The sequence below is a fragment of the Passer domesticus genome, chromosome 1 (genome assembly GCF_036417665.1).
Source record: "Passer domesticus isolate bPasDom1 chromosome 1, bPasDom1.hap1, whole genome shotgun sequence".
Lineage (NCBI taxonomy): Eukaryota > Metazoa > Chordata > Aves > Passeriformes > Passeridae > Passer > Passer domesticus.
This window is the reverse complement of record NC_087474.1, coordinates 141,385,675-141,411,259: the sequence shown is the minus strand read 5'-3', so window position 1 is coordinate 141,411,259 and position 25,585 is coordinate 141,385,675. Positions and strand designations below refer to the sequence as shown.

Here is a 25,585-nt window from a genome sequence, read left to right as displayed (position 1 = left end):
TCTAATCCATTGCTTGAGGTCACTTTATTAAATTCGTTTAAATAAAAATTTTTAAAAAGGACAGCATAAAGACAATTTTTCTAACTCCATATGGAGCAGGTTTTTTTGTTTTGACAAGTATTAACCTATTTTATCATTTTTTGGTATTAACAGTACCAAGGAATAGAACTGGAATTGCAGATATTCTCCACTAAGTTATCTGCTTGTATCAAAAGGGTCAAACTCCACTGCAATATGCAGTGTTGGGCCAGTAACACCAGACAAATGGCAAAAAAAGTTTACAGGGGAAATTCTCATAACTACTCAAATCAGAGGATGGCTTGAGAAGTCAGAGGATACACAAACTTGGAAGAAAAGTCATGATTCTGGAACCACATGCTGTCTTACCAAAGTCCATCAAATTTTGTACAGTGTATTCTTTTAATAGTGACTTTTTTCTTTCATTGTGGCATTTTTACATGTGAAAACAATTATTTCACTACTGCCACAATATGCTTCTTCCTCTCTGGCACCAATGGCACAGATCCTGGCTTGCTGTGCTTACGACGATTCAGTTCCCTGGAAACAAAACAGAAAAATGAAACTCAGTAGTCAGCACAAACGTTTAAGAAATACTGTCTTCCTCCTCAAGCTACTAATGAAGTTATCCTACAAAGAAAGCCAAAAAAGCTAAGAATTGCTCTCTTTCTAATAACCAAAAGCCACATACTCCTTTGGGAAGAAGGACCATCCCTCTTGAAAGCAACTTTAAAGCCGGCTAATTTAGAAAGCTTTTAAATAAATGAGCCTTTCCTTGGGAGCTCAGCTTGGTTTTTATGTCAACATGATCAGCTACTCAAGTTTGAGGAGTTTTTAGCTAATAAAGTTGACTAAGACCCACCACTTCAATGTTAAATCAATGGCTACAGCAAAGTATGCCACCTTCTACTCCTAGAAATTCCAATATGGCAACGATCCAGGTGGCATAAAACACTCATCCTGAAATCTGGCATTATCAAGAAAACCAAAACCACAAACCCACAAAAAACCAAACAACCCTCCACACACTCCATAACAGCCCATCCTATTTCCACTGCCATGGAGCATCATGCCATGCTTAACTCAGCACTGTGGCTCTTTCCAACACGGCATCTGTTGCCATGTCCTCACTGTATTTTGGGAAGCAGCCAGCCCTCACCGCCACTGGCACTCATCTGCGTTATCCTTACAATCAACCCAGCAGCTCATGAGCCCTCATTTAGGTGCTCAAAGGAGCTCTATCACCCCCACAGGCCACTGCCACAGCGGCCCTGCAGGGATGGGTTTTGTTCAGAGGAAGCAAAGCCAAAGAGGAGCACGCACTTGCGGCGCCGAGCCTCCCTCATGATGCGCTGCTCCTTGATCTGGCAGTAAATGCTCTTGGGCAAGTGTCGGTGCTGAGCTATGCGCCGGATCTGCGGGTGAAACTGGAACTTCTCCTTCAGCTTCTGATTGTAATTCATCGCTGCCTTCTCTCGGGGTGCAAGCTACAGGGAAAATAACACAGACAAGCACATTGTAAAGGAACAGGGATTTAACTGTCAATCTGCTCTACAAAACAAAATTTTTACTTTTCATTCAAATGGCTTCTTTCTAGTAAATTCCTTCAGCATACAGGTAGGTAAGTACTAAAAAACCTAAAATTTCAACAATATCCCAATGCTCAAGCACAAAACGTTATCATTTTAAAGCTGAGTGAAGTAACCAAATTTAATTCTTGAGAACCAGATTTTAGTGTGCTGTAGAGTGACAAATGAGAACACAAATAGCTGACAGTAAACACTTTTTGATTAGTCTTTCCTAAACTCGGATGACGACCAACTTTCCCTGTAAACCAAAGACTTTCAGGCATTTTAATCACTAGCCAGTGTAATTATAAATGCTGCAGAGGAACTCTCTTCATGAACAGCTTTACAGAAAGCTCTTCAGATAGCCTGAATCTTACCAAGCACCCAGATCCCTTGGGAAGCACAAAGCACAGATCAGATTTCAAGTATCAGCTTGACTAAATGGCACACAGAGAGTTCCAACCTTCATCAAGCAGCTAAAAAAGTCTTAGTATCACAGCCACATGAAATACAGGTGAGCTGGTATTGCCACAAAAGACTAATTTTTAATTAATGTTTAAAATTCCGTCCAAGCCACCATCAACAATACCAAAAGTAAGAAACACCTCCTCCTGACAGCCAATCTACAGAAGATTTTTTTTTTCAACTAGGCTTTTTTCCTTTGCTCCTAATGTCTATTTATCAAAAGGAAAAAAATGTGTTTCCTGTGGTTTTGTTTAAAGCATGCATTGCTTTGTGAGGAAGAGCAATCTCTATGTATTTTGGATTTACTTGGATTTTTGGGAATTTCAGCTGTATTTCAGTCTAGTGAGCTTTCATAAAAATATAAAATCTGTTAGTATAAATTTGATATGATAGTATAAATATAAAATCTGTTAGTATAAATCCCATCCTCTTTTTCCTATCCTCCTGCCCAAACTCTGTAACTCCAATATTTCAGACATCTTAAAAAGCCTTCATATTTTCAATAAAGCCATGGAACCAGTCTTTTACCATCCCACATTTATGTCACACTACTATCTCCACCTAAAACATTAAAAGTAAAACAATAGTTCAGGCAACTTCTATTTATTCAGCTTTGCAAATGATTCAGTGTCACTAACTTCTCACTTTCAAGAAAAGACAGAAACTGATGCTAACAAAAAAAAAGGCAGTAACAAAATCAACAACTTTATTACACACACAGTTGGAAATTTCACTTGTAATATAATGAGACATTCCCCCCCACCACCTTGAAATCAGCAATTGCTATTTATTCTCCACTTTGGAGATCACTTTTGTATGTGAATTCTGGTAGAATTTTTCATGAATTCCGAATAAATAAAGATCACAATCAGATTATTTTGGTCCAGAATACCATAAATGGTCTGAAAACAAGTATTGATAAAAATTGCCACAAAGGAGCTTCTGATTTGGGACAATAAAGAAACCAGGTATCAGATACAGAATTGCTCATGGCTCAAAAAATTCTTATTCAGACATCAAAGATACATGATGCTCTTAACCTGTTTCTCCAAACCCCCTTGTTCATAAAATCCAAATCCTTTTGCTTTACTTACATTCATTGTGGCCTCTGAAATTGAAATTGAGTCTATTTTACAGTCTTAGCTCACTAAAGCTACCCTCCCCCCTTTCACTGAAATTCCTTCTTGTGAGCCAGCCTGTGAATAGCCGGTTTGCTCTCAGTAAATCCCAGGTGTTCCCACTTTGCAGAAAACTGCAAACATAATCCAAATTAAAGAGCTTTATTTTAATTAAATGCAATGATTTTCCTTTAATTTTAGAAGAGCAAATTGCTGCCGATTTAGTATAACCTTGATGATTCTACAGACAAGAGGTGAATCTGTAAATTAAAGACACAACCAGGACATCTTATTTTAAAAAATAGCATAGATTAAGAGGTGTTGGAACCTGACTTCATTTTTACGGGTAATGTGGTATAGAGGAAGGCACACATGGTGACTTTCAACCCAACTACCAGATGCCAGCAGCCAAATACACCTGGCTGTGCTAAGCCCACCCTCATCCACATGATGGGAAAAGAAAATTTTGCAGTAATGACAAGTTTCCTTGATGAGAGGTAGCAGATAGCTAAGAAGGCACACAGCAGTGAAACACTGAATTTCAGCTCTCACAAGTCACTTTACAAAGGTCAGTGTGAACAGCCCAAGAGAACAGTGCTACTTCCCTTTCTGTTTTGGGCTGGAGAAGATGCACAGCATGATTTGCTTGATTAGAGATCTCATTTATAGGGACTAGAACACTCTCCAATTTAATATATGTAATAAATTAGGATTTATGTGATATCATGAGGGGAAGACATGCTTAAAGGTAACAGGTAACTGTTTCTTCATATGTTCAAGCAATAAATGTGCAATTTCTTTCTTACACGAGAAAAATGCAGATTATGTGGCAGAAACATAGCTGATTTGTGTCACTTACACAGGAGGACTTCACAGCAAATACTTAGGGTGAAAAAAGGGGGAAAAGAACTCTTTAAATGCAACCAAGTTGTCAGCAATAGGAAAATGCCTCCTTGAATAAACTGCCCATGCCTCTTCTCCTCCCTCCTGATGACACAGACTGCTTATTTTTCCATCTAAGCAGAAGGAAAGTAAGCATTTTTGCAGAGCCCTGATTAGAAGCTAAAACCACCCTTAAAAATTCTTCTCTTCAAGAGGGCTGTATTTAAAACTCCACACTATTAAGACTTCTGTAATTCAGCATGAGAATATGAAAGTAATGTTTATCTGTCCTCTTCAGGTTGCCCTTCTAGGTGAGGGCAGGCAAGAGCACAGATGCAATATATTTTTAGAATCTAGATATATCCCAGCAATTTTCTAGACCATAGCTTGTCTTTATTTATTTTTCTATTGCTCTGCTGAAAATTTATAGTCATGAAGTTCATTATTCATTCTTTCCTGGACCAAAAATTTTGATCTCTTTACATCTAAATGGATGACAAAAGCAAAAAACCAGAAAGGTAATGTAGATAAACATATAAGAGCATAAAACCATAGCTACAGGGCTGAAGTTGCAGGTGCACTGAATCACAAGCTGAAAATCACCGTGAAAAGAATGCCACGACCCACAGGATCTGGTACTGCTTGTTATCAGCATTATCTCAGACAATGGAACCACATACTAGAAACAGACTGAAAGGATAAACAATTGCTTAAGACAGTTTTGACGTGCTCCTGCTAATGCACTTTGCTAGATCAAAAACAAGATTTCTAACAACACTTTCCCCTCTCTCTACTAGCCCATACTCAAAATCTAGTATTTCTGTATTTTTTAAGAAAGCAGTAAACCTATGCTCCACTACTGTGCACTCACTCATCAGTAGTTTCACTAAAATTCTAAGCATTTTAACCCACTGCTCGGTTCTAATTCATAGAAGTTAAAGACAAAATTTTGCAGCTGTTACTCACAGAAGTAAAGTTACTATGAATTCACACTCCAAGAAGTGAAGGTATAGTTTCTTTTTTAATGTGGCAGTAGACTGAAGAGCAATACAGCTTTTACAAGTTTTACTGATGGTTCATTACTTTCAGTACAATTCAGAAAAATCGAACCTATCCCTTTCTATCAATTACATTAATTGTACTATTAACTGAAATCGACTATATTACTGCTGCTTTTTCAGCCTTTCCACTCAGACCAGGCTCTATTTTCCTCCTCAAAAGTCAAAATAATTTATCTTTTCATAAATCCCAAACTCCTTCAAAAGCACAGGTAAAAAGGGCAACAAACATACTTAATAAGCCATATTTTATGTATTTGAACAGTCTAGAATTTCTCAAGTCTTAAATGAGTCTTTTGCTTCTGGGCATGCAGAGATAAATGTTCACTGCTTTAAAAATAACACCTGTTACATCCTATTTAATAATACATATTAATCAATTAATGAAAATTTATTAAAAGCTAAATGTAGAAAATTATTTTGAAGCAACCTCCGCAGTAGCTCCAACATAGATATTTGGGTTTTGTTACCCCTATGTAAAACCTGGGCAGACTTAATTGTCAGTGGAGTAGAGACACAAGATGCCTCTGGCTCATCCAGAAACTTTTCTGCCTTCTTTCATGTTTCACTGATTTTGACTAATGAGTGCAGTGCCAAATACATTAAAACCCAAAAGAAACATGCATGTCAGAACTGATGACTGCTCGGGAACAGCTCAAAAAGTACAACTTTCCAAGTGGATAAATGTTCACCAGCCACAACATGAGTACCATATATTCACTATAACTTCCTTTGAACTCAGCAATGTGAAAAAACAACTAAGTACTCACCAAAGGAAAAAAAAAAAAAAAGAGTTTGATTACTATTTTTCTTTCTCTTTCAGGATGTTGATTTCTACCCACCCCCAGCACAAAAAATATCCATTTTAAAATACAATGTATTGCAAGATTTTAGCATTATATCAGAAATACAGTGACCTTTGGATGAGTCATTCAATCAAATCTTCTCAGCAAAGAAAAACAGCAGACCAAGCAACTAAGCATTTAAGACATATTTTGACACTTCTGACAGAATTACTGAATGTTCAGCTTTGAATATTCAAAACATTCAAAAAATAGCCACAGACTGCGGAATGACTGGACACTTATAAAATAAGCAAGCATATGCCTGTGAAGATAAGAACACCAACACTCTAAAAAATAAGGAGATACTAAAAAAACATCAGTGGAACCTGCTAAATAGCCATTAAAAGTAGCATTCCTAAGAATCACAGGAACTACCTGGCTGCATCAAACAGGGATTTGCACTGAATCCAAAGAACATTCCCAAGATATTTCCAAGAGCATGGTAAGCCATGAGGACTCCTGAGTCCTATTAGCTACAACTGCTCTCTAAACATCTGAAAAATAAAACTTCATAGTGCTTCTAAAAAATTTTAAACAACTATAGCTACTTCAGACAGCTTCAAATTCTGTGTCGTGCTAAATTCACGGCTTCAACACCATACTTGAACACTTTTCCACATAAGATACAGGGATGTGAAATGTTCTTTTCTCATTATAATGTAATTCTTCACAAGTTCATCTCTAGCCTGTGAAGTGAGAGCAATTTTTCTATGCCCCTTTTAAGTTCTTCCTGTCTTTCTAAATAGTTTTGCCTCTTAAAATGACTTAAGATGACTTTTGATGTTGTGAGGTGTTTTCTCTAAGATAGGATGATAAATTATGGGAGGATTTTCACTTATTTCACTTTTTACTGACAGTAAAAAAAAAAACCCAAACCAAACACACACACAAAAAAAACCCAAAAAAACACTCCACAGAAAAAAAATCCCTCCAAGAACAATTCAAAAAACGGTGGAAAAAAAATAGACCACATGTCCCTTGACCTGTGTCGTAGACAGTTATTGATTTGGTTCTCTTGGGAGCTGACAGCCCGAGTGCTGTGACAGAAATACACACCCTTACACACCTTACAAAAACTTCACTGGAATGATCCCACAAGAGCAGAACCATATTGTGGGTGCAGCCTCCAAGGGGCACATCAAGCAGCAGTGCTGTACTCAAAGAAAAACAACAAAGGCTGTTTTGTGTAGGATTCCTGTCAGGTCAAGGAACACAAGAGTATTAACATGCACACCACATGCAATAGCCAGTAGTCACAACTAAGTAGTGTCTTTTTTTAGGCCCTTCCACGGCCAGTTTCCACTGACTAGAGAAAACAGCAGGATGTCATTTACCAGTCTATGTTCTGAATACTTAAACAACAGCTAAGTTGTCCTCTTGGTATGCAATATTTCTGCAATGTAGGAGTAGCTGTGTTTGCCTATTACTCCCCAGAGTCAATTATCCTTACTCTTTCATAAGGAAAGGAGCCAATGCCATCTAGTAGTCAGTACAGTGAACTTTCTGAACACATCTTAAAACATTAGGAACCCTTCTACATGAAAAGGTATTTGTGACATTTTTGTTACCTACTTGTCCTTCACAAGAAGGGCTCAGAGTAAAGATGAACGTCAAAAATACCAGACAATTCTGTTACAGAACAGCATCTTAGAGAGAAACATCATGATCTCTTGCTAAAAATATAGTGAGCAAACAGAGAAAGCTTCAGTTAATATAATAAAATTAGGTGAAAAGGATGTTGCCATGTGCATATGGATATAACAGAAGGAACACAGATAATATTTCTACCCAACATTGCACTATCTAAACAAATTCAACACAAACATTAAATCCAAAAGTAAAGTCTCTAATGAGCTTTGTGGAATCCCCAAAATTAGCAACTAAGGGACTGATATTTAAGTGTTTGACCAAAGCACCACATTGGAAAATACCAATAATCAATGCAGAAGAGCAGGGGAAAATTAAAATTAAAAAATCAACCTAAGCAGTAATTTGTAATCACATTTACTGCAGAGACCACAAAGCTGTGGAGTTTTTTGATCTACTGCTCTGTAGCAAAACTGAGAATACTAACAGGACTTCCCAATATCTATGGTGGGCCATGGCTGAAGATACACATGTTGTTTTAACTGTGCTACTCCACATCCAGTGCTTCAGAGTGCACAGCAGTCCATGAATTATCCTGTTTCCAGTGTAGCCCTAAGTACTCCTCCACTCCCTCCACCTGCCACCTCTCCCAGCTCTGCTTCACCTCCCTCCTACAGATGCTGCAAGCTGATGGAGCTTCAGGTAATCACGAGCAGTCCTCGACATTAGTATGCAGCAGATCCAGCATCTCAGTTGTATCACACTCTTCCCTGAATCACAGCTTCCCTTTCCTCTCCCCACAACCTTTCACAAGATCAAGCAGAAACTCCCCCAGACATTATTTGACAGCTCTGCTGATGGGCTCAGAAAAGGCAATGTAAGCACCTCCAAAATACCATAACAATATAAAGCTACATAAAGGGATTACTCCAGCACACAAAGTGCCAAATTAATTCTCCAAAGTCACTCAATACTTTGACACAACTGTGCAGATGAATCTATGCAACTGGTAACTGAAAGGGAACATTTGGGCTTTGTCTGTACACACACATCTGAACAAGAAAACTGAGAAGTCTTCTCTAATGAGGCTGGTGATCGTTCACACCAGGAACACCTCGACCAAACAGGCTTACACTGAATGAAGCAGACTTCAGATACCACCCTAGTCTGCCCCCCTGGTATCTGAGAGTTACACAGGTTAACAACAATCTTGGTGTCAAACTACACATCAGTGCAAACAGTCTACTTTACAGTACTTTTGCTTATCACAGCATGTTTTTTTTTATACTTTTTTTGTAACAAACGAACTGCATGAATGAACACAAACTAATCACATGCCAGTCAAAATCTTTAAAAGCAGTAACTCTAAACTTCAATAGAATTACTTAAGTAAGGCTAAACAGAACTTATGACCTTCTTCCCAGTGGTAAAGGATGAATTCTAATCATTTGCACACAGGTAAAAAAATCAAGTCTAGTTTAGATAGAACTGATGATTATTGTTAACACTAAACAAGACCAAAAGAAGTCATCTTGTATAACAGTAACGAGGCATCTCATTCTCTTCTTATTATAAGCTGCAGTAAATGCAATGAGCTGTACTGCACGTCAATCTACAAATTAAACACAAATGTCAAACTATAATTTTACAGCTTCCCTTCATAAACAAGTTTTTAAAAGTTGAAGAGGCTAACTGGTTGTAATAACAACAGAAACCCCCAAACATCTTGTGATAACAAAAAGCAAAATGCAACTCTTACCACTCCCAGTTTTTCAGAGGCATTAGCTTTCCACAGGCGAATATTCATCTCATCTGAGCCACACAGAATGTATTTGTTATCTGAAGTCCATTTTACTGTGATGACGTGCTGCATTCGTTTGGTATGATAAACCTCCCTAGAGCAAAGAGAAACATTTTAAAAGGATCTATCATAATTTTTCTCACCATTACCTTTCAAATAGCAGAAAGCATTCTGTTCAAGGCAAAATATTTTTGTATTTTCTTGCTGTTGTTTTTAAAAAAATCTGACTTTTTTAAACACTGCTGATCTTACCTTTCTATAGATAGAGATACAAAGAAAGTGTGATTGACTGATAACGGACCACCTAGGACAACATGCTTTTTAAATAAGTGCCTTCACAGAAATTATAGTAAAGAGTTAAATAATAACTCTTTTTGTAAAACATGCTTAGGTTATACAGTATGAAATGTATACTGTTCTTGAAATAATTTTGATTAATATGCTTTTACACTGGGAATCATGTTCTGTATTACAGAATGGAATGCAGAAAAATAGGTACCAAAGAATCTGACACCAAACAGCAAGGAAACACCTCCCAGCTGTCCACTTATGATATGGCAATGGATTTGCTACTCTTCATTGTGATTTCCCTCCTTTACCTAAAAATGGAGCCAATTTATTTTTTAATTTCTGCTGATCAGACTCCTGCTCAACAAGTGCTGTTGAAAAATGTTTCGGCACACTGCATTTAAACTAATATTTATGCTGAACTCTTGTCTATTTTTCGTTAAGTGTGTATCAAATTTATTCTTTTATTTCTGATGTGAAAATAAAGTACTAGACACATATTTGGGGAGTTTTAGCTATTTATTAGCATTCTAAAAAGAAGGAAAAAGTAAGGCCTGTTTATTGTCTACCAACAGCCACTCCTTTGATGCATCAGTCATGCACTACAGCTTATTCTCTTTCTTCCACTCAGTTATTTTTGCAAGAAAAACCCAAGTAATAATGTAAAAGAAACATGTAGGCAACACCTATTGAAGGAGTGTGGAGACTGGGGTTGAGCTGAAGTGGTTGTGAGAAAAAGAAAAGTAATCAATACATCCGAATAAATAAGCTTTAATGAGCTTAATCACCTCTTTTAATTCACCAGCAAGCAATACCCTACAAGAACAACTACGTGGAAGACTGAGCACAACTACCATCAGAAAGCATTAATACTCACATCAGCCTTTCACTGTTCAATGGCATGTGTGCACATCTGCACTTTCACAAGAATTTCTATGTTTTACTTTCCTTCTATCACATGACTCAGTAACAAAGCTTTTCTTCACCCACCTTTGGGAAACTAAGTCCTTTTCCTTTTCACACTTTGAATTTGCAACCTTTGCCTATCCTGTGGCTGTCATCACAAGGTATTAAATGTAACTTTTCAGGGACAGGAAAAACAGAAAACATGGCCAAATAACCTGGATCTGTCATTTAGAAGTTTGCACAGAAATACAGTTCCGTTTACTAAGCATTTACTAAATTTAATCAGCTTCATAAAAAACCTTATTTCCTAGGGCTAAGCAATTTCATTATTTATTTTCATTTTAAAATAAAATAGAAAGCAATTGAAGTTAGGAGTTTTCCAGATTGGCAGGCCACCAGCAGTAAAAACTAGAATAGCACCAGGATCCTTATTTACAGGTACTCCTAACTGCCCTCTCAGTTTTCCAAGCAGGATCAGATCTTCTATTTAGAGACTATCTCCATTCCATGAGATTAATATGAACTGTGCAATTCTAAAGAAGCCCAGCTTCTAAAAAAATTTTAAGTGTGCCAGAACACTCTAATCAGCTTACATAAGGCGAACTTTTTTATTTGTAAAGCTTCTCCTCACTAGATTTATGGCTACAACACAAAAGGGGAAAAATTGTGGACAAAGAAAAACCCCTTTCACAGGCCTTGGCAACAATCTGCTAAAATGTGAAATAAAGCCTCTTACTGTTGTGTTATGGGGTCTGCAAACTTCTCCTCAGTGATGTGTATTAACTTTGCATATCACCACTTCTGTGAATGCTATTAATTCCTACAAAGAAGCTGCTACCCATATTGTTTAATAATGCAAGTCAGAAAGAAACCCCAAACCTACAAAGAAACTGCACCACCTAATTAAATTTAAAGTATTATTGCAAGACAAAGAGAACATGAAAACCATCTATAGATTAGATATAGAGCAAATGTAATGGCCCCTCCCATTATTTAATGCAGTATAGGAGCACAGAACAGTTACATAGGATGCACAATTTCATCAATCAATAATACAAATATACTCCTTCACCAACCAGTATTTCAACATTTTCATCCTCAAACCACCTAGAATTTGACTTAGTAGCAACCTTCTGGGAGGACAAGGTTGGAGAGAGGAAGTCAAGCAGAAGTAAAATAAAGTTAAGAATAAAGAAAAAGGAGGAAGAACTGACAAGAAAGAATAATGAAGACAGGTTTATGAAGATCAAATGATACCAGAAAGATCAGATAACTTGCTCCAGTTTTCATCAAACTGAAAGAAAACTAAAAAATAATGGAGACAGATTCAATCTGAACTCCAGCAAAATATTTAATATACTGACTTATGAAACCTTACATGAAAAACCAACTCCATGTGAATTGTATTCAAAACTCTGTATTACAAATCAAAATCAGGTTAACAAAATATGAACAAAAGGTAGTAAGTGCACTGAAACAGATCACAAAAGGGTCCCAAACTGATCCTCAGGAATTCACACAGCAATCTATTTTTACATAATGCCTTTAGCAATCATCCACACAGGATGAAGACAATCCCTAAAAACCAAATGCTTCAATGCTGTAATACACTGCAAACTTAAGTGGTGACAGAAACAGAAGAAAGCAACCTAAAAACATTAAAGATGCATCAACAGGAAAATCGAATGGGATTCACCATGGTGAAATACAAATGACATGAGCACAGTAATCCACTCTAATTTTAATTCCATATTGTGGAAGTACTACTGCTTGTTAAGCAGTTCTACTCTTCATCCATACTCCAGAATTAAACCAACTACACAGCCTGTCAGTTTCAAGCTACCGACAGAATAAGATTTCAACACTCACAGGAAGCAAATGGCCCAATGAAGATGTTAAGGAATGAATTAGTAATTTTGAGGATTTGGGAGAAAGTCACTGGGACAAAGAGAGAAAAAGGTGTAAAACTACTCACCTGCTGTGACCTTTGTCTACAGGAAAAATGCGGATGGACTTATCAAAGCTGGCAGACACAAATTCTTTCCCAGTGGGTGAATAATCCACATCAAGAACAGCAGACACGTGATCCATGTGCACCATCACAGGTGATTCAAGATAGCGCATATCGAAAGTATATAAGCTTTAAAATAAATACATCAGCAGCTTAATATCATAACAAGTCCTAAGTAACAGTACATTTTACATAAACCACACTTAAGGATAGAGCCATACTGCAGAGGGAACTCCCTAAAATAGCTCATAGTACGTGAAAAGAAAACTACATTGTTTAGGGTTTGAAAGAAGCTTGTTAATCAGAGGATCTAGTTATTGGATCAGGTTTCTTGCTCCCTATCAAAGGACAGATAGGCTCCACTTCATTATCTGTCCATGGGGCAGACTCCAAGTATCATACTGGCCTCCTTTACTCCATCTTCCCATGTAAGAATGCACCCTGAACTTGTAAAAGCATCTCTAATCATTACAGCAAGTCTATCAGTTCTGAGAGGTTTCTTAATATTCCCGTGCTGTGAACTCCTAGTAATTCAGAGTCTACTGTAAAGTTCCATTTGGTTGGCATCAGTTGTTACTGCCTAATTATCTTAGGCAGACAAGTGCAAGGAAAGCTTGGTGTAGCAAGTCTAGGAGTGCAGGGAAAGCCTGGTCCTTACCCATGGAGATGCTCGTTCAGCAGAGCACACTATCTATAGAAAAACATTATGTTGAAAGTAAACACCCAGCTGCTGGACCACAGCTGGTTTGCTCTTAAGGACTTTAAAGCTCAGATAAGGCCTACCTCTACTCCCTTTGAATAAAGAAGCTAGGCATAATCATTGTGTAGATCATCAAATAAGCATATGTGCTTTACAGACAATGCATTTATTAGAATCTCATTAAGATATACTATTTAGTAGAACTATTAGGTTAAAAAATTTAATTCAACAGGTTTCTCACCTTCCTTTCTGCAGATGAATGCATAACTGAAATGAAATATATCTTACTGAATACTATAATGGTGATTATTGATTTTTCCTTCTAAATTCCTCAAGAGAAAGTATGCAGCATCTTATTCAAAACTGCTACTCCATATAATCAGCAAATACTTGCATATGCATTGTTGATGTGTGCATTTGCCTTTGCATACTAAATGCTTTAGGCTGCAAGAGGACAGTTGTCCCTGACAGCAACAGCTATAGTTTTTAGTTTAGCAAGAGGAAGAAAAAAAAAATTTTAAAAGCCCAAACCAGCCAAAAAGCAAATTCATAAACAAGAAACACAAACTTACAAAAAAACAGATTAGGTAGTCTAATAGTTTTACCATAACATAACATAAATACAAGAAAAACAGCACATTAAATTTAACACCATTTTCAAGCTCTGAGCCAGATTCCATTTCCTTAGAAAAACAGCCTTAAGATAAGTGATAAAATTCCTATGTTCTAGAAGAAAACAGTGATCTATTGTTAGATCACTGACTTCCTGGAAAAAAGGATATGGAGCATATTTGCAATGGCCTAGTTTTGAAGAGACAGCTTTTTCAATATCAGATTAGCCGTTGACATGAATAGTATTGTTCAAAAGTAAAAAACTGCTCCGAGACATTGAAAGGATAAGTACTGCAGTCTCCAGAACTGTCTCACAAAAGATTAATTTTTTTTTAAGAAATGTTCTCATGAAAATAGCTGATCAGTACAATGTATCAAGCTTCACAAGAGCTGGCAAGAAAATAAACACTTATATTGCTTCAGACTGGACCAACCGTACTTGTTTTCCAGGACCCATCTCAAGTTATACTTGCATTGGTTCAGCTGCATTTATTCTAAATTACACTGCTTTTTACCCCCCTAGACACACAGAGGCAGTCTACTATCAATTCATAGTTCTTAAAATCAGTATTCCTATAATTCTCTAGGTTATAAAGCAATTCAAATTTAGAGTCTGAGTAATCTTTTAAAAATTTATTTTAGCATGATCATAAATAACCATGATACAGATGAAAAATATAACCTGTCCAGGATTATAAAAAAATCAAGGTTACACTTACTTGTAATCTTCATTTGCTGCAGTAAAAATGAAAGCTTCCATAGGGTTCCAACACAGTGTATTTGTCCTCATGTTCAAGATAACCTGAAATATATTTACACAGTGCTACCTTGTTAAAGGCAGTAAAATACTCACTGCAGTTCAAAACTTCCTTCATACCCCTGAAGACAAGCACTTAGTAGATAGATAATTATGGCAGAAGAACAGCACATGACAGAATGTTTCCTCAGCAGTGTTAGAACTGAAACCCAAGAACCTCCTGTCCCTCATTACATGTTTACTGCTTTGGGCTACACAACAATTAAATTTTCCCCCATATATCACCTTAGAATCTAATTCTTCTTAGTGGTCATTTAACATGGCAACCTGCTAGTGGTCAACAAGTAAATCTGGGACTTCCAAAAATTTCACTTCTCTGTCCTATTTACCGGAACCTTTAGTTAAGTAATCTATAGACACACCTAATTAAATGGTTACTTCAGGGGATATAGTCATTAATTGAAGCTGTGAGCCAGCATTTGCAAAGCAATTGTAACATGTTTATGTTCCCCCAGTTATTACCCACTCATTATTTTATGTCTAAAATTGCAGTTCACCAATTCTCCTGGCCAGTTGCCATTTCTTGTGGAAGTGCCAAGCAAGGCACACAGAAGTTACTGTGTTGTCAGGTACTCAGCACTCTCACTGCATCAGCAGTGAATCATTCCTCACACATTTGTAAGGTTTGCTTGCTGCTTGTAAGCATATGGCCAACAAAGAGGCCAGCTGGCCCTGAAGTGGGAGGAAGGCAGCTGATAACAGACTAATAAAACCCTTCTACTTTCTAACTGCAGACTAGACAGGAGGCACCAGCAAGCTGTATGTTGGATGTCCCCACCTTGGAGGACAGCTGGGCCCTGTGGGACAAGGCCAGGCAGGGAGAAAGTCATCTGACACACCAGACACTGCAGCTTTGGCTTCTGCCGAGTCTGAGAGGAGCTTCCAACCAAAATAAGAACTACACAGTATGCCTGACACAAAGTGGATGTCTAATTACAGAGCAACTGATTAACAAACTGAACAACTCTAAACAGGATTTTCTACAAAGCTCCAGGCCAGTTATAATCCTGCTTTAAAATCCTGAAATTTGGGTGTTTAACTCCATGGTATTCAAACCCCATTTTTGTTCTTGGCTTACTACACTGAACACCATAAATTTACACACATATTTCAGAATACAGTTGCACAATTATAACCCTTCCAGTGATGAACACAGTCTCAAAACAAGTTAATAGTGATGATTTACTGAACACCCCTCCAAAAGACTGCAATGAATGTGTGTCTATTCCTGTAATTCTCATTCTCCCTAAATCCTCATTTCCTAGGTGACACCATCAAGCTCATTATAAAGTCTGTGCTGCAGAACACTGCTTATTTTCAGGAACTGCATGCAACCAGAAGTGAAGGCAATCATCAGATCTGTAAAGTGATCTCTAGTTTAAAAAGTAGACACTGAGGTGTCCTCTGTTTACACTAATATGACAACTAGAATTTGCTCAGATTTCAGTATTGTTCCAGTTATAAAACTTGCACAAAACTGGGAAGTTAATAATCAAGGACTTCTTTATTCCTTCCTCTACAAGTTTATCAGACACTGCAAAATGAGCACACAATTAATGTTAACCCACCATATGTATAATAAGTACTTTAAGTCATGTTACAAAATAACTTCAGTATTGCTAAAAATCCAGCTCTTTCCAAAGGAGTCAAGTTCTGTCACACTCCGAATCTCTTATTTTTTCACCAAAATTTACAAGCCTTCAGTTGATTTCAGCAGTGGGTTTTGGAATTAAAGTAGTGCCTAAGAAATAAGATTGTCTCTACAGTTCTAGCATTAGGTTTAGTAACAACTATGTAAGGCAACCTGGGCTGGAAGTGATTTAAGTTGCTGTAAATACGTTAATAATGGCATTTCAGAACTATCTAAACCCACACCAGAGCCATTTTAACTGCTATTTTTAATGTATTGTACATCTTCTTAGAAAATGGGTAAGTTTAAGTCCCCATTAAGACAAGTCCAAATTGTGAAGTCCCTGAAGACTTGATTCTCTAGGTTTAATTATTTTAACTGTGAACAGTTGATTACAAAGAATGTCAGCCTGGAAATGTTGCGATGACTTTAACACAGAAACATTACCCAAATAATTAACCTGTCTTCCTTTACTACCTACAAGGTTTCTAGTTAAGAGATCTAACAATGCAACAAGCAAGAGAAAACACAGTTCCTGTCAGCTGTTAAAATGCTACAGTCCATCTTTAAAACACCCTAAGCTTTCCTGATCCCACAGGTTGCACAAGAATTACTTTTAAAGTGTACCAATTCCTACCAAAACATTTTCCTCTTGTCTTTCAACAGAATTGCTTTCACTCATCTTTCCCTGCCTTTTTTAGAGTAGTTCTTCTTTTGAACCTAGGTAGCATCTCACTATCTCATCCCTCCCGTTTTAAAACTTAAGGCTTTGAAACCCACACTCAGGACAAACGGGCAACAGAGCTATTGCTTCACGATGTGAAAAGCTGTACTCCTATTTCCACTAACGAAGGGACTCCCACTGAGTTCCAGCTGCTTTGCTGATCAAGTCCCAGGAATGCAGCAGTGCCAGAAACCAGTGCCCATGCATCAGTAAGGTACCACTAATAAGCAAAACCCTTCTCTTAGGAGTTCCAGAGCTCTTAGCTGTCAATGAAGAAATGGCCATTTCACCTCCTCTCCACAGCAGAATCATCCCTGTCCCAGGAAGAAACCCCATACTGTGCCCATGGAAGCAAGGAAGCACTAGCCAGTGTTTTATTCCTACAGCAGGAAAAGCACCTCAGCATGCTGCTTACTTGAGTTACACACATACAAACACGTGCACACAGTCTACAATAATTCTATATGCACATGTATGTACAGTCATACATTTAGCACATATGTAAAATTCTGTTAGATTCAAACTTAGCTCACAAAGGATCAAGCTGCATCCTTTGACCAGATGCTACAGCTCTACAGCACTGGCTGGGTTCATTTCAACATCAGCTGGCATCACTGACAAGTTTCTATAAGCACTGCCTCAGTGGCCCAAATGAAACTTCACTAAAAATTGCTGGGGCACAGGGAGAGAAAGAAATGCTGCTATGCCAACAACATGCCTTTTTATAACTCAGCACCATTTCAATGTTGTAGTGTGTATCAGCTCAATGATGCTGCAGATAGTATGTAACACAGGAGAGCACTGAGTGCACATTCACAAGCCAGAATACTGTATTGCATAGAAGAATATTGTTAAGATAGCTCTGGGGCTCGGAACTACTGAACTTGATTGAGGTTTGATATGTGTGTATGAATTACCAGCCTCTTATCTAAATAAATACAAATAGTCTGTTAAATAGGAATCTTTAAGTCATCAGTAAATATAAATATTATTTTGATTACACTGCACAGGATTTCTGAATATTTATAATAGGTGTATATGGAGGGTTTATCTCCCTTCAAAGGAGAAACCTTTTCAAACACAGAGCAAAGCTATCCAGTGGTGAAGTTACCTTATTTCCTTCTGGCAAGGAAGAGAAAAAAAAAATTTTAAAAAATCACACATACATAGACAGAATGCAATACAGGAACATAAAGTTCTTATTGTGAAATTGCTGTCAGGTCAGGCACTTGATCAAGAATTACAACAGAGTGAGCATGACAGCCTGTCTGAATGCAGAAAAAGGCTCTTCCAACTCTGTATTGTTTAAATCCCAACATTAATTGAAACTCAAAACTGAGACAATGAAAACTCAGTGAACTCAGATTTCAGAGCTCCCCGATCTCTACTGTCACCAACAGTTACATGCTATTAATATAATCAGTATGATTATTAGCACCAGTAATTAATCTTAAAAAGAAAAATATTACCTTCTTTAATGGAGTTGATTTTCTCATATCATATAGCACAATATTTCTGTCAGAAGCACAGCTTCCCAAAAGGTAAGTCTGAAAAAAAACCCACCAAAACCAGTGTGTATGGTCTTTTGAATACTTCTAGAGTGTGGTTAACAGCTTACATCAGATACCTAAGCTATTTCACAAAGCTGGTCATGAGTTTCCTTTTCAGTCAAGAAAATACATTCATTAATTTTTCTGTGCAGCTAATTACCCAGCACAAACTTTTAAATAGCTTTCCTTGTAAGATTCAGAATCCATGCAGTGCCCTCTACTTTAACAGACAATTCCTCATAAACACTTTTTGTATGAGCACAGCCCAGACAAGGTATAACAGAAGTGCTGTAAAAGATCAAATGCAATTGCTTTGCCGTGGGGAGGGTGAGAAGTCTCAGTCACAGGGAGTAGAATACTGGAACAGATAAGCTGGCAGCTCCTCAGCCACTGAACTGCTACACTCTATGACTGAGGTGCCAGGTATGTATTGTTGTGGGCAGAATGGAGACTGCCCTGCTTTTGTTTCTCATCTCCCACACTAACAGAGACAAAAGACAGGAAGATGAAATTATATGGTACTACATTCCAAAATAATATAACCTTCAAAATCTATGTATACATCCCCCTACACATTCCATAGAAACATAAAATCTAAATTTGGAAGAAAAAAATCAAGATGGTGTAAACATAGTTTATATCTCATACTGCTCAAGAAAAATACTAATTTCCAATATATTGCACAATCATTACCTCAATGGGATTAAATTTTACACTGCTTATGCTATCAAAACCCCAAGTCAGAGAACACTTAGGGCTTGTCCTTTGTTCATCCCAAATGTCCACTTGATGGCCACAGGTAGCAAAAACAGGCTCCTTCCAGTGATGATCAATTCCTGTATACACTGTCTTTAAGGGAAAATAAAAAACAAAGCAAAAATTTTAAAACCCAATCATATGCATAAATACTCAAGCATATTCTGTTAGAAAAAAAATCAACAAACCTTTGCTTGTGGAGTCTCACATGGTTTTTCTCATTTATATCACTGAAAATTAACTCACCATTGCTACTAGAAACTAAGCCTTATCAGATGTACCCCTTCCAGTAGGCAACCTTTCTTTTCCATTTAAGGTGCATGTAGGCATTTCTTGTAAATTTACAATGGAGCTGGCACTAAAGGCATATTTACAAAATCTGGCTGATTTTAAAGCAAATGAAAATTTTAAGAGTGCAACTGTATCTTCAGTGGGGACATTGCAACAACTAAAGAGTTTCAAACTATCTATTTGAAAAAAAAAAACATTTCATGTTTTTCTTAACACAAGCTTATCATAAATTCAAAGTGCCAAAATATCTATTTTTAGACTGCTTTTGGTGATAAGGAGGATGTAAAGTTGGTATTTTGTACTGAATGGCTGTGAGATATTGGTATGAAAAGTAAATTATTTAATGCAGACTAAGCACTGGCAATACACATCCGAAGAGACTACAGAGAAATGTGACCAGTTTGCAGGAAAGGGATAATTAGTACAGACAGAGCTAAGCAGTCTCTGTTGGCATTTGAGGAGTCCTTTCTGGTTACATGTAAAGTAATAAAAACATGAAGATACTTTAAAAGTGCCATTATAAAATTTGATGCCAGCAAATTACAACCAATTATGATAACAGTTGATATCAAATTATTTCTCTCTCCTTCAAAAGCTAGGTAAGAAATTATTCAAACTTAATTCAAAAGAAGAGGTGTGGGAAAATCAAAACTCAGATTTACTACCTTTCCAAGAATTGTATGAATAGGTTCTTCTTCTTCTCCATATTCTGGGCCCTCCATTTTCCACTGCTTCACGGTTTTGTCATCACCAACCTGGAAATATTTGAGAAATCATGTACAGTTTTATTTAAATATATTCCTTTATTTTGTTAGATATACTTTGCAATTAAATACAGCATCCTTTAAAAAAAATCTGATATACATATGCTTCCTCGTGCCTGTTCACTGTTCCATTTTAAACCTCCAAGCTGCAGATTAGCTCTCCTGGCCATAACATGTCATTAAAACATGTACATGGTCTGGCTGGAGTGAACATTCTTTGTATCAGCCCACCTGGCACTGTTTTTGATGTGTGGCTGAAACAGCCCTGATCCAGCACCCAAGCCTGGGCTGTGCATTCCCCCTGCTCCCACTCCGTGTCCATCATCCCTGCCTCACCCACCAGCAAACAGGCTTGGGGTGGGCAGCAGACTGCGAGGGGACACGGGCGTGACACATGTCCTGAACTGGCCCAAGGAGTATCCATAGCACAGAACAATGCTCTGCAATAAAAGCTGCAGTACTGGGAGCAGAAAGAGCAGGTGGGGGCTGCTCAGAGATTGTCTGGGGATCTGTTGGCTTCTGAGATCAGGCGACTGATTCCCAGTTTGTCACTTGTTTCCTACCACCACCTTTCCTTCACCTATTCCACTGTCCATCCTGATCCACGAGGCTTTTCCAGTTTCCAAAATAGATAGCTGAACAGGAAAAAGGTGAGCTGGAATTATAGCTATTTTGTAAGGCTACATTTTGTGATTTTCAATCAACTGGCACCCTAAACTGCAAATTATCTTCTGGAAGTCACTTTGGTGAGCCTGTAATCAGTTAAAAGGCACTTTCCACCTCAGTTGCTCTGGTTGCCTGTTCCAAATTTTGTTCTACCTCTTGCACTAATGCCAGCACAAGCTTTTGCAGGTATGTGTAGTGACCTGGATCACCTGGCCTAAAATTGTTAACTTTACAAATTCATCTTCCCCTCCCTGACTGCACTACTGCTGTTTCTCTCCCTCTCTCAATTTTCAGGCAGATAGATTGTCAAAAGGCAACTAACCTGGAGTCACTTAAGATTTTTTACAGTGACTTCCCCATATCCTAACTACTATCCCTATGACCTGGTATATACCTTAGAAAAAATAAATATATTGTAGGGAAAATGGCTCTTTTATGACCACTTCAAACAAAGCACAACCTCAGGACACTTCCTGTTTTCAAAAACACTTCTTGTTGTGTTGTCTTAGAACTGTTTTAATGCCAACAGGAAGACATTATTTCCAAGCAGTTTACATGCAACTGAACCTGTTGTGTTTTTTTATGAATTAATAAAGCTTTATTCACCTGGAATGATCTTAACTTAATCAGATTATTTTTAATAATAATATATGCAAATGATTACTTTTTTTACATGGTATATATATATGCAAATGGTTACTTTTTAACTTTTTTATGTCTTGCAATGAACATAATCTATTTACTACTTTAACAAAAACTAGTTTACTGGAGTTTTAATTACATGACCATCTGTTAGCTCTTTGCTGGTATTTATCCCTTCAATGGTCTTGAATGACATCCATATCACAGCATCTGAAAAAACTTCATCCTAAATAGAACTGTTGGGTTCACTGACACATTTAATAAGTGTATTCATACAATATTTAAATGTTCTATGGCAGAGAGCAAGCTTCTCAGTGGAAAACAGATGGCGAGCAGGTACTCTGTGCTGCTGCACTGCTGAGGAGACACATAATACTTACAGTGAAGAATGAGGTACCACAGAAACGGGCACACATGCCTCGAACAAAGCCTTCGTGGGCTTGTATCGTGCGGATGCACTGTCGTTTGGTCAAGTTCCAAATTTTCACCTGACAAAAACAAAAAGCAAATATTCTGTAAGCTTTCTACAGCCCACAGCTGCAGTTCACAATTCAAGTATAAGAAACCACACATGTTGTAATGAAATGGCAGAGTTGGCTTGGACACAGGTCAGATTTGATCATGTTAAAAATTAATTATTTCTTTCTTGAAAATAATTTTAAAAGTGAGGATCTTTCGTTCCTACCCTCCCCCCGACTTAAGCTGTATGCTTTCTGCATTTTGCACTCCCCTATTTTTGAACTGGAACTCTTGCTAAATAACAGCAGCAGTTGCAAAATTGGCAAAAAAAATACCCCTTTAAAGACAAAAGCACAAAGAAATTTGGAACCAACAGATTTTTTTTCTGTCCAGCTGCTGTACTGCATTGTCTGCGGATGTCCACCTCTCACAGAGGTTTCTGTTTCAAAGCTTTTGGGCTCATTTAAAAACCAACAACAATGAAATTGAGGTCACTTTTTATGTTTTTATGTATTTACAGTACCGAGTACTTTATTTGCTCTATCAGTGGATAAGGAATTTGGGTAAGAACTTTCATAGAAATTTGTTCCACATCTCTCTGAAAAGGTTAACCTCCCTTATACTACTGCACGACATGTGCACTTTGTATAAAAAGCAGAAAGGCCTAGAAGACCTTTAAACTGCCCTTTAAAGTATCCAAGTACTATCAAATGAGCAATGTAAGGGTGAGAAAAAACAGGTAATTCATAAAAGATAGGCAGTTTTTTCTGCAACTAGTTCCAATTAAGGTATCCTTGATTGCTATTTACAAGTTATGTAAATCAAATATATACAGGGTTAGCCTTCTTTAGGCAGTATGAAACCCTGTTACTCAAAAAAAATTTTTGGTTGTGTGCCCCTTCACCCTAGCTAATCTGGAGTTTAACTTCTTTAGGGGAAGGAGTGGGGGGTCATGTAGGCAGCAAAAAGCAATCACAATGTGTATTGGGTTTGCATGGCCAGGTTTTGGTAGTGGGAGTCTACAGGGGTGGCTTGTGTGAGAAGCTGCTGGAATCTTCCTCCACATCCAGCAGAGCCAATTCCAGCCAGCTCCCACACAGACCCACCCCTGGCCAAGGCCAAGCTAATGAGAAATGGTGGTAACAACTCTGTGCTAACACTTTTAAAATGGAATAAAAGTTAGTGGGCAAATGTAACTGCACTCAAAGAGAGGAGAGAGAATACATGAGAGAATAACTCTGCAGACACCAAGGTGAGGGAAGAAGGAGGAGAAAGCACTGAGGTTCCTCTGCAGCCTGTTGTGAAAACCAAGGTGAGGGGCAGCAGTGCCCCAGTGTCCATGGAGGAGGTTAATGGGAGTGCAGAGATCCACCTGCACCAGTGGAGAAGCTGAGGCCAGATGCACCCAAAGCAGGCTGTGATCCATGGCAAGCCCTTGCTGGAGCAGTCTCCTCCTCTCAGGACCCATGGAGAGAGGAGCCCACACTGGAACAGGTTTCCTAGGACTTGTGACCCTGTGGGGGACCCACACTGGAGCAGCCTCTGCTTTAAGGGACTATACAAGGTGGAACAGTCACCCACACAGCAGCAACTCGTGAAAAGCTGCAGCCTGTGGAAAGGACTCACACTGGAGAAGTCATGGAGAACTGCCTCCCACCTCCAGGGTGGAGCAGCAGAGCACCTCCTCTCCCTGAGCAGAGGCAGGAACAACCTGTAATGAACTGACTGTAGCCTCCTTCCCCCACTTCCCTGTGCTGCTGGGGAGGAAAAGGGAGAGCCTGGGAAGGAGGGTGGGGTGGGGGGCAGGTAGTTTTAAGGTCTTATTTTACTTCTCGTTCTTCTGTTCTGAGTTTGTTAGCAATAAATTCAATTAATAACCCCAAGTTCAGTCTGTTTTGGTAATAGGTGAGTGATCCCTCCCTATCCTTATCCCAGCCCATGAGCCTTTCACTACAGTTTGTCTCCCCAATTTGTCTCCACCGTACAGTGGCAGAGTTACAGAACAGCAAAGTTTCACCTTCCAAGTGAGGATGAAGGCAACACAGCAAACAGAGACAGAAAAGGAAGGTGTGACAAAACCAACCAAACAACCCAACAAAACACAAAAGAAAAAAACAAAAATAAGAAAGATACATTCTTCGTTGTGGTTTGTAAGCTTACCTCTCCATCACAAGCTCCAGACAGCACAGTAGACAAACTTTTTGGATGTTTGGCCATGCAATTAACTCCATCTCTGTGGCCATCAAGTGAACTAAGAAAGGGTTTTGCAAACACACGTTCTAGCTTGGTGGCATTCAGAGCTCTCACGTACTCTCGTGCAACCTCAAATGGATGCAATACAGGGTCATAGTTCCTTGGAACTGCAACAGAAAGAACACACATTAGGAACCCCTGCTGGAGCAGGTCCAGAGGAGAGATGAGCAGAGGGATGAACTACCTCTCCCGTGAGGAAAGGCTGTGAGAGCTGGGGTTGTTCAGCCTGGAGAAGAGACAGCTCCAGGCAGACCCCACTGTCACCTTAATGGGGGCTATGAGAAAGATGGGGACAGACTTTTTAGACGGTCTGTTATGACATGACAATGAGTAACACTTTTAAACTTAAAGAGGGTCAATTGACACTAAACAATAGTAAGAAGTTTTTCACAATGACTTGGCACACGCCCCATCAAGGTTCTGAGCAGCCTGATCAGCTGAAGATGTCCCTGCTCACCACAGGGCAGGGTGTGGTGGGTGGGACTAGAAAACCTTTAGAGTTCCCTTCCGAGCTACAAAACTCTGTGTGTAAAACCAACATGTTTTTTGGCAGTTTTAATAATAAACGTGCAAGAAGCAGAACTCGACATACCAGGAACGAAACAGCATTAAGTGCAAAAAACTAACAAGGGTAACCTAGAAATACTAAGCGCCATCTCGGGGTACCAGAGCAGCGATTAACCCCCAGCCCCGCACTCCTGCAGTGACGCCGCTTCCAGAGCGGGCTGTGGCAGCTCCCGGCCCCGCGGCCCGGCCCGGCCCGGCACGGCGAGGTGCGCCCGCAGATCCCCGCCTGGGACCGGCCCCCGCAGCGAGGGAAGCCCGAAGCCCCCTGCCCGAGCTCTCTCGCTGCCGGCGGGGGCAGGGGAGAGGGAGGGGAGCGGAGCGCAGCGGGGCGCGGACGCCGGGCGCCCGAGCGCCTTCCTGCGCCGCCGGCCTCATGCCTGCCGGGCGGGCCGCGCGTTTCCGGCCGTGCCGTGCCGTGCCGCTGCCCGGTGCCGGTTCCCGTGCCGGAGCCCCGCTCACCGCGCTGCAGGTCCAGCTTGGTGTCCCGCACGTAGTCATCGGGGTTGCGGCTCAGCACCTTCACCCGCATCCCGCCGCCGCCGCCGCGCGCACACGTGACCGGACGCGCCGCGCGGGCCGCTCTCGCGCGAGGCCGCGAGCCCCGCCG

General features: G+C 39.1%; 1 protein-coding gene across 1 annotated transcript; it reads right to left on the bottom strand.

Moving 5' to 3' along the window:
* Positions 1–25,577, bottom strand: DCAF13 (DDB1 and CUL4 associated factor 13). Its single transcript, XM_064394250.1, has 11 exons — positions 25,438–25,577; positions 24,319–24,518; positions 22,080–22,187; positions 20,293–20,382; positions 19,274–19,429; positions 18,500–18,577; positions 14,579–14,661; positions 12,512–12,676; positions 9,301–9,436; positions 1,342–1,505; positions 1–558 (listed from the first exon to the last, which is right to left on the bottom strand). The coding sequence occupies exons 1-11, from the start codon at positions 25,505–25,507 to the stop codon at positions 471–473; spliced, it is 1,338 nt and encodes a 445-aa protein (XP_064250320.1). The 5' UTR covers positions 25,508–25,577; the 3' UTR covers positions 1–470.
* Between the last annotated feature and the right edge of the window lie 8 nt (positions 25,578–25,585).

Bases quoted from the DNA above. Each gene is read 5' to 3' on its own strand.
- DCAF13 (XM_064394250.1), bottom strand. From the start codon at position 25,507: ATGCGGGTGAAGGTGCTGAGCCGCAACCCCGATGACTACGTGCGGGAC. The intron at 22,188-24,318 runs GTAAGCTTACAA...TGTTTTTGTCAG, and splicing joins CTGGAGCTTGTGATGGAGAG to GTGAAAATTTGGAACTTGAC. The intron at 14,662-18,499 runs GTAATATTTTTC...AATATATTTCAG, and splicing joins AATCAACTCCATTAAAGAAG to GTTATCTTGAACATGAGGAC.